Here is a 14,257-nt window from a genome sequence, read left to right on the forward strand (position 1 = left end):
TTGCAGTTTTACAATCCATTAAATTTTTTATAATTGTTGTGTATTTTCTTCCATATACAAAAAATTACAAAGTATGAACTGTAAAGTTTCACTTGCTAAGAGAATTGTATTAAAATGTAAAATAACTTATTATTTGTCCGATATCTTTCTCCCCTGATGCTGAGTAATCTATTGCGATTCATTTCAAAGCGTTTATCTCTTCATTAAGTTCAGCCATTGTAATTTTGAAAAACAATTACAAAAATTGTGTAAATGAGACATTTCGCATTCACAAACAAAAATATTTTTGCCGCAGATAAGTCAAAAATTTTAGGGGAAAAAGTGAGCTAAACATTTTTTTTCTTAATTTAATGTCATAAGTGATAGATGAGTCAAGAATTGTTACCATAAAAAACTAATTTTCGTGGTCATATTGAATATAAGCCCTCGATATGTATCTATGTTTATAACCCGCCATTTATTCAGCTACATACAAACATACATAAATCAGTAGGCTTGTCCTTATATTAACAGTCTGAATGTTAAAATCTGATAAATGGCAAAGGAAAAAATATCAGTAATTTTGAAATATTCTCGTACTTATTTTCATGCAACGAGAATAAAAATCGTTATCATCTAATTTGAATGAGTTGAACCTTTACTTACACATTTCTGGGAATCTAAGCAATGTAACATCTTCAACAGTTTCGAAATAATGGCCCAAACGCAGCAGTTTGAGCAGACATGAAAAATTCATGCAAAAATTACACACAATTTAGATAGAAATGTTATTTAATTTTAACAGTTCGCTAACTGGTCTAGTACCTGCTTTTGCCAATTTTAAGTTAAGAACCGACTTTTTTCAGCAAAAGTCTACTCTAACTCGACCATTACTAAGATAAAGTGCACTTTTAGTGAAAAAGAATTGCAATGTATTTAGAATCGACTTTAACTTGACCATGAATACGTTCCCTTTATTCCTCTGCGGAACCATAGGAACTTATATGAACTCATATGACTATGCACCAATTATTCTTAATTATTTTATTTAACTAAATAGGTATGCATGCATGTGTTTTGTTAGAGTTTAGCATAATTTTATAGTAAAAAATGCGAATCAAGGAAGCCTTAAATTCATTTAGCTTATACAAATTGTGAGAAAAAAAAAACAAATGTATATTTAACAAGAATTTATTACGATATATATTGCGATATTTACATGCATATACCCGCATACGAAAATGTATATGCCTATGTATATGTATGTATACAACAAAAAATGCCTTATTTATTGATATTAATTTTAGCCAAAGCAGTTTTTGATATTTTAAAGTAGCTAAGATCTGAAAGCGATAATCAGTAAAAACAACAACACTGCGGACATGAAAAAAAAACATTTAAAATAAAAACTCGAAACGCATTAGTCACATAGAAATCAATTGTTACGATATAACGGTACTATGTACAACCATACATAGATATCCTGAGTAGTATGGATGCACATGTGTATGTATAGCATTAACTATGTGTATTTAGCGAAACTATGATGTACACTAATTATTGAAACACTGTTATTATAATTATTATATATGAATGTATGTAAGTATATGTAATAACTACATATACATATGTGTATGAAAACCACTGAACGAATGTTGTTGTTACGCGTTGTATGTAGAATATAAACAAAAAAATGTGTTTTATATGAAATCCGCTATGTTCCAAAGAAAAAAAAACTTACTAAAAACATATAAACGACAAAAAGAGCATCCGATAAATGTCTAGTGATGTAAGAAAGTTCAATATATATGTATGTATGTCAGCGTTGTAGTGTGCTAAATTCCTCCAAAACCGAAATATATTGGATTTGTTTGAAACAAGTGAAAACCGTTGTTTTTTTAGGAACATCCATAGGCAGAAAGCACAAATTTGTGTAGATTAGAAAATGTTTTATTTTTTATAAATTAGATATTTTATTACAAAAAATTATGTTCACTTTTTGCAAATTTCTATCATCAAGTGGTTTAAAGAATATTTTTAACAGATGGATTAAAGCATATGTATAACCAAAGGCAAGTCGTTTTTAAAATTACTTAAAAATGTATCATACAAAATCGATACTTTACAAAGATCTGCCTAAAATGATTTTCAAGTATACGAAAATATTCGCTTTATTTTTGATCTTATTATTATTTTTTTCTTTTCAATAAATAGCTTATTACATAATTATCTCTTTTCTTCTTGGTCATATGGAATTATTCCCTTTGACTTAAAATTTTTACTCAAACAAAATGACCTCCATATACAGTATGTCAACTAATTAATCACATCTAGCATCTAACAGTGGCGAATTAACTTTAAGTCTTAACGTATGACCTATTATTGAATAAATTTTGATTCCACAGTGTTGAGTTAACCTTCAGTTAGCTCGCCATAATGAAATTTACTCTAAGTAGCCAAAACCGGTTTGTTATGTATTTTCTTACTCCAATTCAAGTCAAATGAAATTGTAGTTTTAGTATTCGGTTTTCTAGCGCTCTGGCAACGCTATGAATAGTTCGTGTGTGAGCAAATGCAGCACTAAAATATTTTTTGATACTTTATCTAATAATCTAGCAGCTTTTGAAAATGAGTAAATTTTGAATGCACATTTTTTATTTTTACGAACACCTTTTGTTAACATACATTTAACTAACTTGGAGTACCACTTCAGTTCGCTTGACAACGAATTCCTTGAACATTTGGCAAAATCGATTGTTAATATTTTCAATCAGTAGTGGCCTTTTGGCAATTACTACGAGAGTAGCCTTTTATATTTTTCGCCCAATATTGACATCATAATAAAATAATAATGCAAATGGTTTTACTGTTGCTCACAACATTATTCTTCGAAGTCGATACACTTCTGCACTCGCTTGAACTAATTTTCAAAGCATTTTTGCCACTCAGAAGTGGATACCTCCAAATTGAGCTGTTTAAGCAATTTTTTCAGTTTTCTCAGTTTTTTTTTTTTTATTCTTATACTCGGCAACAAAAAGAAATTATTAGGTGACAAAACATGGCTGTGAGGCTTATGACCGATTAATTCCATTTTTTGCGTGATCAAAAACTCTTCAGTTTGAGCCGTTATGTGAGAGCTGTACGCTATCCGACGAAAACAACTCTTCCTAGCAACCAAATGCAGTACTTAATTTGAGCTGGTCTCACTAATACGCGATATTGCATGGATTGTTTCTGACACCACAATCGTTTTTGGACGACCTTCACAAAATTCATACTGCTAGGATCAACATCCATTTTGGAACTCGTGGCTGAGCGTGGTCCTTCAACGCCAAAAGTGCTGTCTCGATAATCCACGTCGAAGATCGTAATGAATCATCGCACGAAAGTTTTCGCGCGTTAGCTCCATCTTTTGGGTGAGCTGAATTTTTCAATTCACTGAAAAAAGAAAAAATAAAGCTTCTAAGTGATGTAAATTTATATTAAAAAAATATCGAGACTGTAATTCGAAACAGTTCATCACACGAAGTGTTGTAAAGACGCAAAAAATAAAAGAATATATAAATTTGAGATTTATTCAATGTTGAAAGTTTTGGTTCGGTTTGTTTTGACAATTTTTAAATTTAAATATTTTTTTTACATTTTTTGTATTAAAAAAAAAATTAAAAAGATATTCAATTTTGTAATTTTTTTAATTTCCTTTTTTTTTGTGAAAAATAAACCCCCTCAGTTTTTTTTCGTATTTTTTCATTAATATCTGAGACTATGCTTAGTAATTCTTGAAAGTTTCTTAGAGGGTTTTATTCAATGTCGCAAATGTTGGTTTTATTTTTAAATTTTTATTTATTTTTACGATAATAATTTCATAAATTTTGTATTAATAACTGAGACTATGCTTAATAATTCTTAAAAGTTTCTTCGTGGGATTTATTCAATATAAATTTTTAAATTTTATTATTATTACTTTTTTTATGTTTTTAGGAGAAAATTTGTTTTTTTTTATTATTTTGGGAAAAAATTATTCCTTATTCAAAACTTCTTGAATTTTTTTTTTTTTTGGTTATTTGTGAAAAGTACACCTTCTTGGATTTTTTATTATTTTTTATTAATATCTGAAATAATAATAATAAATTCCTGAAAGTTTCTGGGTGGGATTTGTTCATTGTTGAAAATGTTTGCATGTAGTTTTTTCAAAGTTTTTTTTAAGTCAAATATCGTTTTTTCTTTTTAACAATTTTTAAATTTTTATTTTTTTAGTTTAATTTTTTATTTTTATTTATTTATTTAGTATACAAATTTCATACCTTTTTTTGATTAATAACTGAGACTATGCTTAATAATTCTTGAAAGTTCCTTAGTGGGATTTATTCAATGTCAGTTTTTAAATTTTTATTATTTTAGTTTAATTTTTTATTTTTTTTTACTTATTAAGGGTAAAAAAATGCATACATTTTCCATTAATAACTGAGACTATGCTTAATAATTCTCGAAAGTTTCTTAGTGGGATTTATTCAATGTCAATTTTTATTATTTTTACTATTATTTCTTTTCTTTTTCTTTATTTTTTAGAGGAACATTTTTTTTTTTGGAAAATAAGTCAAATATCTTCTTTTCTTTTTAACAATTTTTGAATTCTTACTTCGTATTTTAATTTTCTTTTTTTTTAGTTTAGGATACAATTTCAATTAAAAAAAAATAAATTTGCAAAATAAATATTTAAAAAATACAAATTTTTGGGTTTTTTTTTCATTTGTGGGAAACACGCCCTCTCAGATTTTTTTCTTTCTTGTTTTTTCGTTAATATCTGAGCCTATGCTTAGCAATTCCTGAAAGTTTATCGATGGTATTCCATTAACTTTTCGCGTTATATTCAAATACGTGCAATGAACTAGCCCAAAATAATGTGTTTCAGCTTACTTATGTACGTAGCGATGATTCGATCGATTTGCAGATTAGTGCAATATAGAAAAGTATGTAAGCTAGCGCTTTGCTAGAGCAGTGTTTTGCACTGATTTTTCACTGGTTCGCTCACACATATATATGTAATTACTTATGTTTGAATAAATAATATAATTTTAATGGTAACTTTATCAATAGTTGGCAAACTGTATGTATAAAGTTCTTGTTTTTGTACCCTATTTATGTACAATACCAATGACAATTTAAAATTATGGATTTTTTTCTTTCAAACTGAATAAATAAAATAAATATAAAAAATAAAATTTGTCTCGCTAAAAAAGTTTACAGTCTTTGATGCTGCTAATCTTTATTCATTGCTATTAAATTTAATTATATTTTACATTCTGTGCATTTGTTATATTTTATGAAGCTATTTAAGAATTTGCATATATTATTATTACCTACTGTATTTTTCGTTTTGTTTACTTTCAATATTTTTATTATAAAATTTTTTAATCACGCGTGCATAATGTGAAATTACGCGGCAATTTAATTTCTGCAGATATTTTAATTTTATGCTATACATGAAAACAAATTTAATTGCCATATCAGCTACTCAAATTTCATTTCTATAGTATTGAATTCAAATGTATACCAGTGTGTGTTTCTTGCTCAAGCCGAATGCGAAAATTTAAATCCTTCGAACTAATTGCATGCGCAACTGCCACGTGTATCTCTCCAAAGCATATATAATATGTTAATGCATACACGTACTTACGTAGTTAATAACAAGCAAACTTAACGGAAACCGTAACTTTTTCTACATTCTACATACTCCATAACTATTTACATGTACAATATATGATATTACTTATAGAATTATGAGCATAATTTCACTGTGTAATGTAATTTTCGCTCTGATTTGTCTATTCCCGTCTATGTATGTCTATACTTGTATTTGTTAAGCAATATATATTATGTATGTGTATATGAATTTTAAAATGTCTCTGCGTATGTGTATATACATAGACAAATGCTAGTAACTAAATGTATCTTCAAGTCATAATATACTCATTATGCATTGATTATTGTCATATTTTTGACGCTTTAACGTAGGCTGTGATTATGTAGTTCCTCTATGTATGTGTAGAGCGCCATTTACTTTGCAAACATATGTATGTACATCTGTTTGTATGTAGGTACAAGCGAGTACAATACATGCACACTTACACGTGTAATATTCGTATATATATGTATGTGCATATGTATGTAGGTATGTTTGTTCCTTCGAAAAACTTAGTTACTTTAAAGTTTTTAACATAATTTACACTAACGGTATTTAAAAAATCCTCCTAGCATATTTACTAACATATTTAGCTACTTAATTTATTGTGTTTGCTTCCATGCAATTAATTAAATACATATGTACCTAATTATTATTTTTTCAATCGATATTTAGAAGCTAAAAAATTTACAAAAAAATTTCTTATGTATTTCGACGTAAAAGCTTAGAGATTTGAAAAATGGCTCTTTAACAATTACAACAGCAGCAAGTAGACATTTTTTTATCTTAGCCAAATAAATAACATTTGAATATAATAAATAATGCTACTATCTATTTACATACATATGTTTTAAAAATATAACATTGTAGACCCTTTGCAGCTACAACCAAACCAAATAAATATATCAGTTTTTTCGTATGTGTGGAAACTTAGCTTCATTCCATCTTCATATTCATCAACATATAAGCCTACATGTATTTTTATCAGAAGCATCAATTCATTCAAAACAATTTCATTGGATAAATGTTAAATGTTGAATTTTTTATTAATGAATTTTATATTGAGAGCTTATATTGAAAACATAGGTAAACATGTAAAATTTAATTAAATTTGTATGAAAAAAACTAGATTGCATAAGACGAGATTTAAGGCTACCTCAGCCTGTTTCACGCCTCTTTGAAGAATTGTTTAGAAGGAAGCTAGTAGATAGTAGTCTCAAATTGTAGATAGAATCGATAGCTTTTCGTATAACACAGGCAAACTGTCGATAATGTAGACAATAATAACAAAATTGTATGCAAGTAGCCTTAGAAGCGTTACTATAAGGTGATACTAGTAATTAGACAGTGCAGTCTGCTGCAACCCACGCAATATTGCAGTTTTTCTACATAAATAAATACAAGGTCCATTCCAAATTGGGCAGTACTTTTGAGAAATACATAAGAGCATTAGTTTTTAGGAAAAGCCAATTTACTGCGCCAAAAATAGACCCCGCTATAGTAAATTTAGCGATCTAAAAGAGCACCCAATGAGTGTACTAGATCGTCAACCAAGGTATTCACAGGCACCGAAGAAAAAAATTTATCAAATGTGGAATAACAGAAAATCTCACTATAGAAACGTCTACTGAATGTTACGTTATATGTTCAATAGATTCAGATCTCTACGTTGAAGACATCTGTCCCTGATAGGTCTATTCTCCACTTTACCAGATATTTGATAATTCTTCAACCGGCAAATTTCGTTACCGAAATTTATAAGCACTTCGTGTAACCGCAACCCTATTATCAACGCTAAGAAATACACCATAGAATATGATGAAAATGTTTATTTATCAAACATTAGCAAGTTCAAGCTGAACGCTGATGCCAGCGCTTAAAATACAATTAAATTAATTTAAATTTATTGGAGAAGGAAAGAGCAACTCACTTAGCCCTGCGACCAGAATTGATCTATTGTAGCCAATCTCTACTCAGTTGCAGATCTTCACTAATCTACGCGTAATGGAGGAACCTCGCCAGGTCCTCAGATAATCCAATTAGGCTACATGCTATTAGGTGCGGTAATCCTAAGAAGCGAAATTTGGACCAACACTTCATGGAAAAGCCTACACCGGGCAAAATTTGCTACGCCCAAATTTATATTTACACTCCAATAATCAGCAAAATGAATTGTGTCGGGTACTTTAACACCATACTTGGTAAGAATAAGGGTTGTTAGTCAAAAGATCTGTAGTAGACATTGACCTATAAATTCCTAGGTTGTCTCTTTCCTCCCGAGGAATGGCAGATTCCTTTACCCATGTATCAGCCATGGCAGCATCAATAGATGCAATAAGTAATAAGAGTTAACGACATACCGATGTTAGCTTGGAGTTTGAAGTGCCTGCAAACTGTTCGAGAGTGTATACAAGTGAGGTAAAGTGCACTAGACAGGCCTAACTCACTAGGGCAGCAGCCCTTGGTCGGGAAAAACCCAAGTCATTCCCGTAAGTAGCGCCAACTGTCCTGGGAATATATTATATATATATATGTAAGTAAATATATTTGCCAGTCAACCCATTATCTGCATACTGCCTCAGCTATAATTCTATAGCATATACCTAGTCGACTTTGAAACCATCGGCATTCCATATATGGTCGCCCTTCAGAGGCTTAAGTCGTTCCTCATCCCATCTTATATTATTTAGGAATCTCACCGTAAAATTGTGTGCTGAGTTGAACTTCGGATGGCGCCAGCCCACTATACTAATGGAAAGCCCATCTGTTTTCAGAACTTCTTCACACAAGCTACGTTAGCCGATAAGTACTATTTCCGCAATTGATAAGTGCCTTATTACCCCTGCTCTATTCTCTAGTAAAGGTGGGATCTAAAAATGTGTATTTCTATAGTACTACCTTTACACAATGAGGATAGATAGATAGATAATATTGGTTACTGCAGTTACTCAAAGATATCCCTTAGAAGGATTTTTTCGGATTTCAGGCATTTTAGACGAATACAGGATTGCAGGATTGTCTTCACATATCCCTCGTTATCTAATCTAAGAATGGCTTTATAAAGCGAGCTACTAAGAGAATCAGAGACGAGAGCTTAGGAATAAAACTAAAAACTAAAATAACGTGCTCGTTGCATAGTGTAACTCGTTCAAGTAAATAGGGAAAAATATGAGCTCTTGATATATTTACTTAAATGCATACATATAAACACCTCAATTACAGTCGCTGTCAATACGCTAATTACCATGAAGCTGTGACATTTTTTTAAATAAACTATTTTTGTTTTATCATTAAAGTGTAATCTGATATTTGTTTTGCCAGTTTGTATGTATTTTAGCCACTTGGTTTGCAATGATTACTATGTTGAGATATATTCGTCAAAGGATAGTTAGAAAATTATTAAGGAGCCTTTTAACCTTGTGTATATCTACGCACATATGTATGTAGCGCTGGCATAGTCTTAAGGTTAAGCATTCGGAATTGTAGTCAACAAAATTATTTCTAAATTTCCACGCATATACGTATATATGTACGTATATGCATTTCTAAATATGCAATAAGTACTCCCTGAGCGGATTTTCTTTAACATACCTGCCAGACCACTCAGACCGATGCTCAGAGTTTTTCAATGTGGTGTTTTTGAATCTATGAGTTAATTGAGCTTAACTAAGTTTAAGAGAATTTCCAAATAGGTTGATATTGATATTTCATTTTTAATATATTGCTTTATGAATTCCTTGAGTAGTTTTATTAACTCTTATTATTAGTAAATTTAAACTGTGTTCTACTTAGCCTTTACGAATTTTAATTGTATTCATGACCTAAAAACAAACAAAAAAAACAAAGAAAACCAAAAAAAAAAACAATAAATAAAAATTATACTATTGGGAGGTTGAATTAGTTTTAAAGGTGACACACAGATGGCGCTATTTATCACTTAATCGCGTTGGCAATACTGAATATATATTCATGACAAAGCCTCATCCCTAGGCTTTGTTTATCAGTATCTGTCATTTCGCTGAAGTATAAACAACGCAGTGTTTTCGTGCTCCGAGTGTGTCAACTTTCGTGCCGTCGAAACGCAATTTGCGGGAAGCTTTGCTTTTCTGCTTCAATTTGAAAAAAAAAATACAGCCCAAGCCCGTGAATTGCTGCAGGAGGCCCACCCAGACTATACTCCGTCGATTTCAACATGTGAGTACTGGTTTCGACGATTCAAAAGTGGTGATTTTCACATCGAAGACAAGGAGCGTCTTGGCCAGCCCAAAAAGTTCGAGGACGCGGAATTGGGGGAATTGGTAAACGAGGACTCGTGCCAAACCCAAGAAGAGCTTGCTGAATCTAAAAGCGATGGGAATGATCCAAAAGCAAGGAAATTGGGTCCCGTACGAGTTGAAGCTGCGCGACGTCGAACGGCGATTTTTTACGTGCGAATTGCTGATCGAGCGACAAAATCGGAAGGGTTTTTTGCATCGGGTGGTGACTGGTGACGAAAAATGGATCCACTACGATAACCCAAAACGCAAAAAATCATGGGGTTTGCCCGGCCACGCATCAACGTCGACGGCCAAGCAGAATATTCACGGCAAGAAAATCATCCTCTGCATTTGGTGGGATCAGGTCGGCGTCGTATATTTTGAACTGCTCCAACCGGGCGAAACAATCACGGGGGATCGTTACCGACTGCAATTGATGCGTTTAAGCCGGGCATTGAAAGAAAAACGGCCGGAAACGGTAAAAAGGCACGACAAGGTTATTTTGCAACATGACAACGCTCGGCCGCATGTTACTCAACCTGTCAAAAAATACCTTGGAACGCTTTGCTGGGAAGTGTTACCCCACCCGCCGTATAGTCCAGACATAGCTCCCTCCGATTATCATTTGTTCCGGCATATGAGTCTCGATTTGGCGGACCAGCGGTTCTCCTCGTACGAGGCTACCAAAATATGGGTTGAGTCACGGATAGCCAAGCAGCGGCCAGAATTTTGGAGAAACGGTATCCGGAAATTGCCCGAAAGATGGGCGAAAGTTGTGGCTAGCGATGGCCAATACTTCGAATAAAATATTTTGTACCGTTTTTTCACAATAAAGCTCCAAATCTTCGAAAAAAAACCTTTAAAACTAATTCAACCTCCCAATATTAATGCCGAAACTCTTTTGTGAGAACACTTTGCGCTCAACTCTCTCCCTTTGAAATGCAAACAATCGACTATTCCTAAAATTTGTTATATTTTACGAACTTTGCTTTTCTTTGATTTCATTTTATTTCCGTTCTATTAAAATTAAGTTCATGGTGATATCCATGGCTTAAACTTCATATTACTTTTCACTCCAAAAAAAAAAATGTTTCTAGGGCAACTTTTGCCAATACTTATTTTTTCACTCTAAGTTTGGTTAAGAAATGAAATTTTCTAGCCACTAAAGTGAGATCTACTAGCTCAGCCGTAAAACTATTAAAACTTTAAAATGCCTAATAACATTTTTAACTTTACTTTTATCTTTTTTCTTTTATCTATTTTAATAAAATCGGTTACGCCAGAGTAAAAACTCAATATTTTAATACAAATGGTAGAGCCTACAATTTTATTTATTTATTTTAGTCCATCAAATATCTCTTACAGACTACATACATATCAGATACATAAGATTAAAGTTAAAATTCAAAGCTAAAGCAAATTTAACATTGAGAAATAGTGTTTGGAAACTTAAAAAAGCTTGCGTAGACAATACAAAATCAATTGCCACATTTTTAGATATTGTATTAAATTAGCTTAGCTTAGCTCAGTAATAGCAAACCCAGTTTCAACATTTGGTCCATAGAAGGCAAGGGGCAGCTTTTTTCACATGCGAGGCGGCAACTTTCATAAAAGATTTTGTACTTCTAACTATGCCCAGTATGCCCAGGACCCACCGAATGCTCATCTTACACAAACACATCCGGTCACTGACATTTAACTATATCGGTCTGAGAGTTTAGAAGACTTTGAAAAGCATAAACATATGTATTTAGCGGCATGTTGATGGCTATTTGAGAAAATTGTCCTTTAATTTTATCGAACCTCAAGCAATAAAAGAGACATACTTTAGTAAATATTCGCGTTTATAAAGCAGGACATTTGTAGAAATAGAACAGTAACAAGGGATGCCAATATTAGCGGAAAATTTTGATTTCGGGATTTCGGTTTCTTTTTAAAGTATTCCCTGAATTTCGGGACTTCGGTATATTCTACAAGTAGTCTCGGAATTCGCCTGGAGATATAAGTTTTTTAACAGGAGTAAAAATACAATAACTCAAAGCACTTAATACCATCAAATAAAACTACATATTTAATATTCCGGAGAAACTGGTTTTAAAGCTCAGAAATCTTAAAGCAATACAAAAATTCATTACGCTAGGTTCAAAATTCGTTTTTCAGGGAGGCATACAACAGAAGTAAGAATGCAAATACAAGGTTCTTTGTATAGTAAACATTAATACACTAGTAAGCGCTTTTTTAACTTAACTTCTGAAACTTTTTTGATAACAAAAGGTTATTCAGCCCGACTGAATGAGTTGATTCATTTGTAATTCAATTCAATTTATTTATTTTGCATTCAATTCAATTTATATGCATATATTTATGCTGTATAAGTAAATTAAGACAAGTTTCTTGAAAATTTAAAAGTTGTATTGTAATAAAATATTGTAATAAAATTTTGTCTTTACTTTTTTCGATTGTTATTCAAAATATTGAAAAACACCGAGATCCCGCGATTCGTATCCCTAGTAACTGCCAGTGCATGACAATTACGACTCTTAGCGTAATAAATCCATAGATTTGTATAATATTAAATCACGATGTATGTAGTTAGTACCGATCTGTAGGCAATATAAATACTTAAATAAAATATAATTTAATTTTCACCATATTTCTATATGTGTTACCAATACGGAAAAGAGCAGCTGTACAATTTTCACTCCAACTAGTAAAAAACTATGTATGTACTTGTATTTTTAGTACCATGGTACCTTTTTGTTATTTCTTAATATAAAAAAAACTAATAAAAATAAAAATTTGTGTCACACATAAAATAACCATTAAGAAATTATCTGCGTAATTTTTTTACTAACACCTAAAGCGTCTAAAAATATTATATCTTACTAAGATATCATTAAATATTCAAATATTTACATGTATTCAAATACATCTACTGCTACTTAAATACGCACAAAGTAAATATGTAACTACATAAATATTTGTGTCTATTTGCTATTTACCACTGTTGTACTATAAAAGTATAATAATAAAAATTGTTTTATGTCGTCTCATCAACGCTAAATGTTGTTGTAAGTTGTTGCACTATCTCTACTTAAGAGGCTACTAAACGCTGTGACGCAACTATTTAACTGGATAAATTCTTTCAAATCCTTTCTTTTCGTTTCCGCTCAACTGAACTGGAAAAATTTACAAAAATTACACCTAAAAATTATTACGGGAAAAAAAATGAATGATTGTGTGAAATGAAATTTATGTTGAAAATTGTATGCTTAAATATGGCGGTTGTACTATTGCAAAACGGTAAAACAAATATACTTAAATTCATACAAACATTGAAACAAAAACCAAAATTTCGAATCCGAAAATAATAATCGCAATCGCAACTGTTGTTTGCTGAATGGCATTCATGGATGATTGCGTATTGCAAACGACAAACACTGCGCTTATACAAACTGATTGATGCAACCACAAATTACAAAAAAACCAAAAACAAAAACAAAATCAATCAACACCATACATCGATACCACCAAACGCATCTGTGCATTAATTCAACTCAATCATTTCATTCAATCTCATATGCGCTTGACTAACTGCACTCGGAAACTGAAAACAAAAACAAAACCAACCACCAAAAAACAATCAACAATGTATAACCGCCGTCACCGTCACCGCCATCACATCAACGGCAACATGCCACATTATCACACTTGTGCTCGTTGCAACATATCGTACGCCTGCACGCCTACACTTGCTTACCAAACATATCTGCATATAAACACACACACACATCCACATATGAAATCATGCGATTCATCATAATTTAAAAAACAACAAAAAAATATGAAAATTAGAAAAGCGCGAAAGTCGCAATAGATCAATAAAAAATTGGCATCGTTTAACCCACGCGCTACGACGGTCCTCCACAGGGCACAATCTCTCGCAGACTGATGGAAATAGCACCGAAGATGGCGAGTCGACCAGTGGCGGTGGCCGCAATCCGGCTACCACCGGCGCCGGCTGCTACCGGAACTACGATCATATGGCCAATTTGAGGAGTTCGAATATGACGCATCACGTAAGTTTGACAAATGGGAATCTCAATTATTCAATACATACTATATGTATGTATATGTACGTGCGTATGTATGCATGTTAAGCTCCGTGTTGTGGGTAAACTGTGTTTTCAACTAATCTTTTCGTATCTTTTTCATGGATTAACATTTGCTACAAAAATTTATAGTACTGATTGTGTTTATTCATCTATTTACGGACTACATACTCGTATATTGTCATGCAACAAATACCAATAGGGACGCAAATTCTTGCCCACACTAA

At 31.8% G+C, this 14,257-nt stretch overlaps 1 protein-coding gene across 4 annotated transcripts in view; it reads left to right on the plus strand.

Annotated features, from left to right (window-relative positions):
• LOC129242751 (potassium voltage-gated channel protein Shab) overlaps nucleotides 1–14,257 on the plus strand; it is a 164,112-nt gene that overhangs the window by 82,340 nt on the left and 67,515 nt on the right. For 2 of the 4 annotated variants that reach the window (XM_054879565.1, XM_054879567.1), the window contains exon 5: nucleotides 13,774–13,997. In XM_054879565.1, the coding sequence (XP_054735540.1) occupies nucleotides 13,774–13,997 (224 nt within the window). The remainder of the gene's footprint in view (nucleotides 1–13,773; nucleotides 13,998–14,257) is intronic. The other 2 variants (XM_054879566.1, XM_054879568.1) reach the window with 1 other exon arrangement.

This window comes from Anastrepha obliqua, chromosome 3 (genome assembly GCF_027943255.1).
Source record: "Anastrepha obliqua isolate idAnaObli1 chromosome 3, idAnaObli1_1.0, whole genome shotgun sequence".
Lineage (NCBI taxonomy): Eukaryota > Metazoa > Arthropoda > Insecta > Diptera > Tephritidae > Anastrepha > Anastrepha obliqua.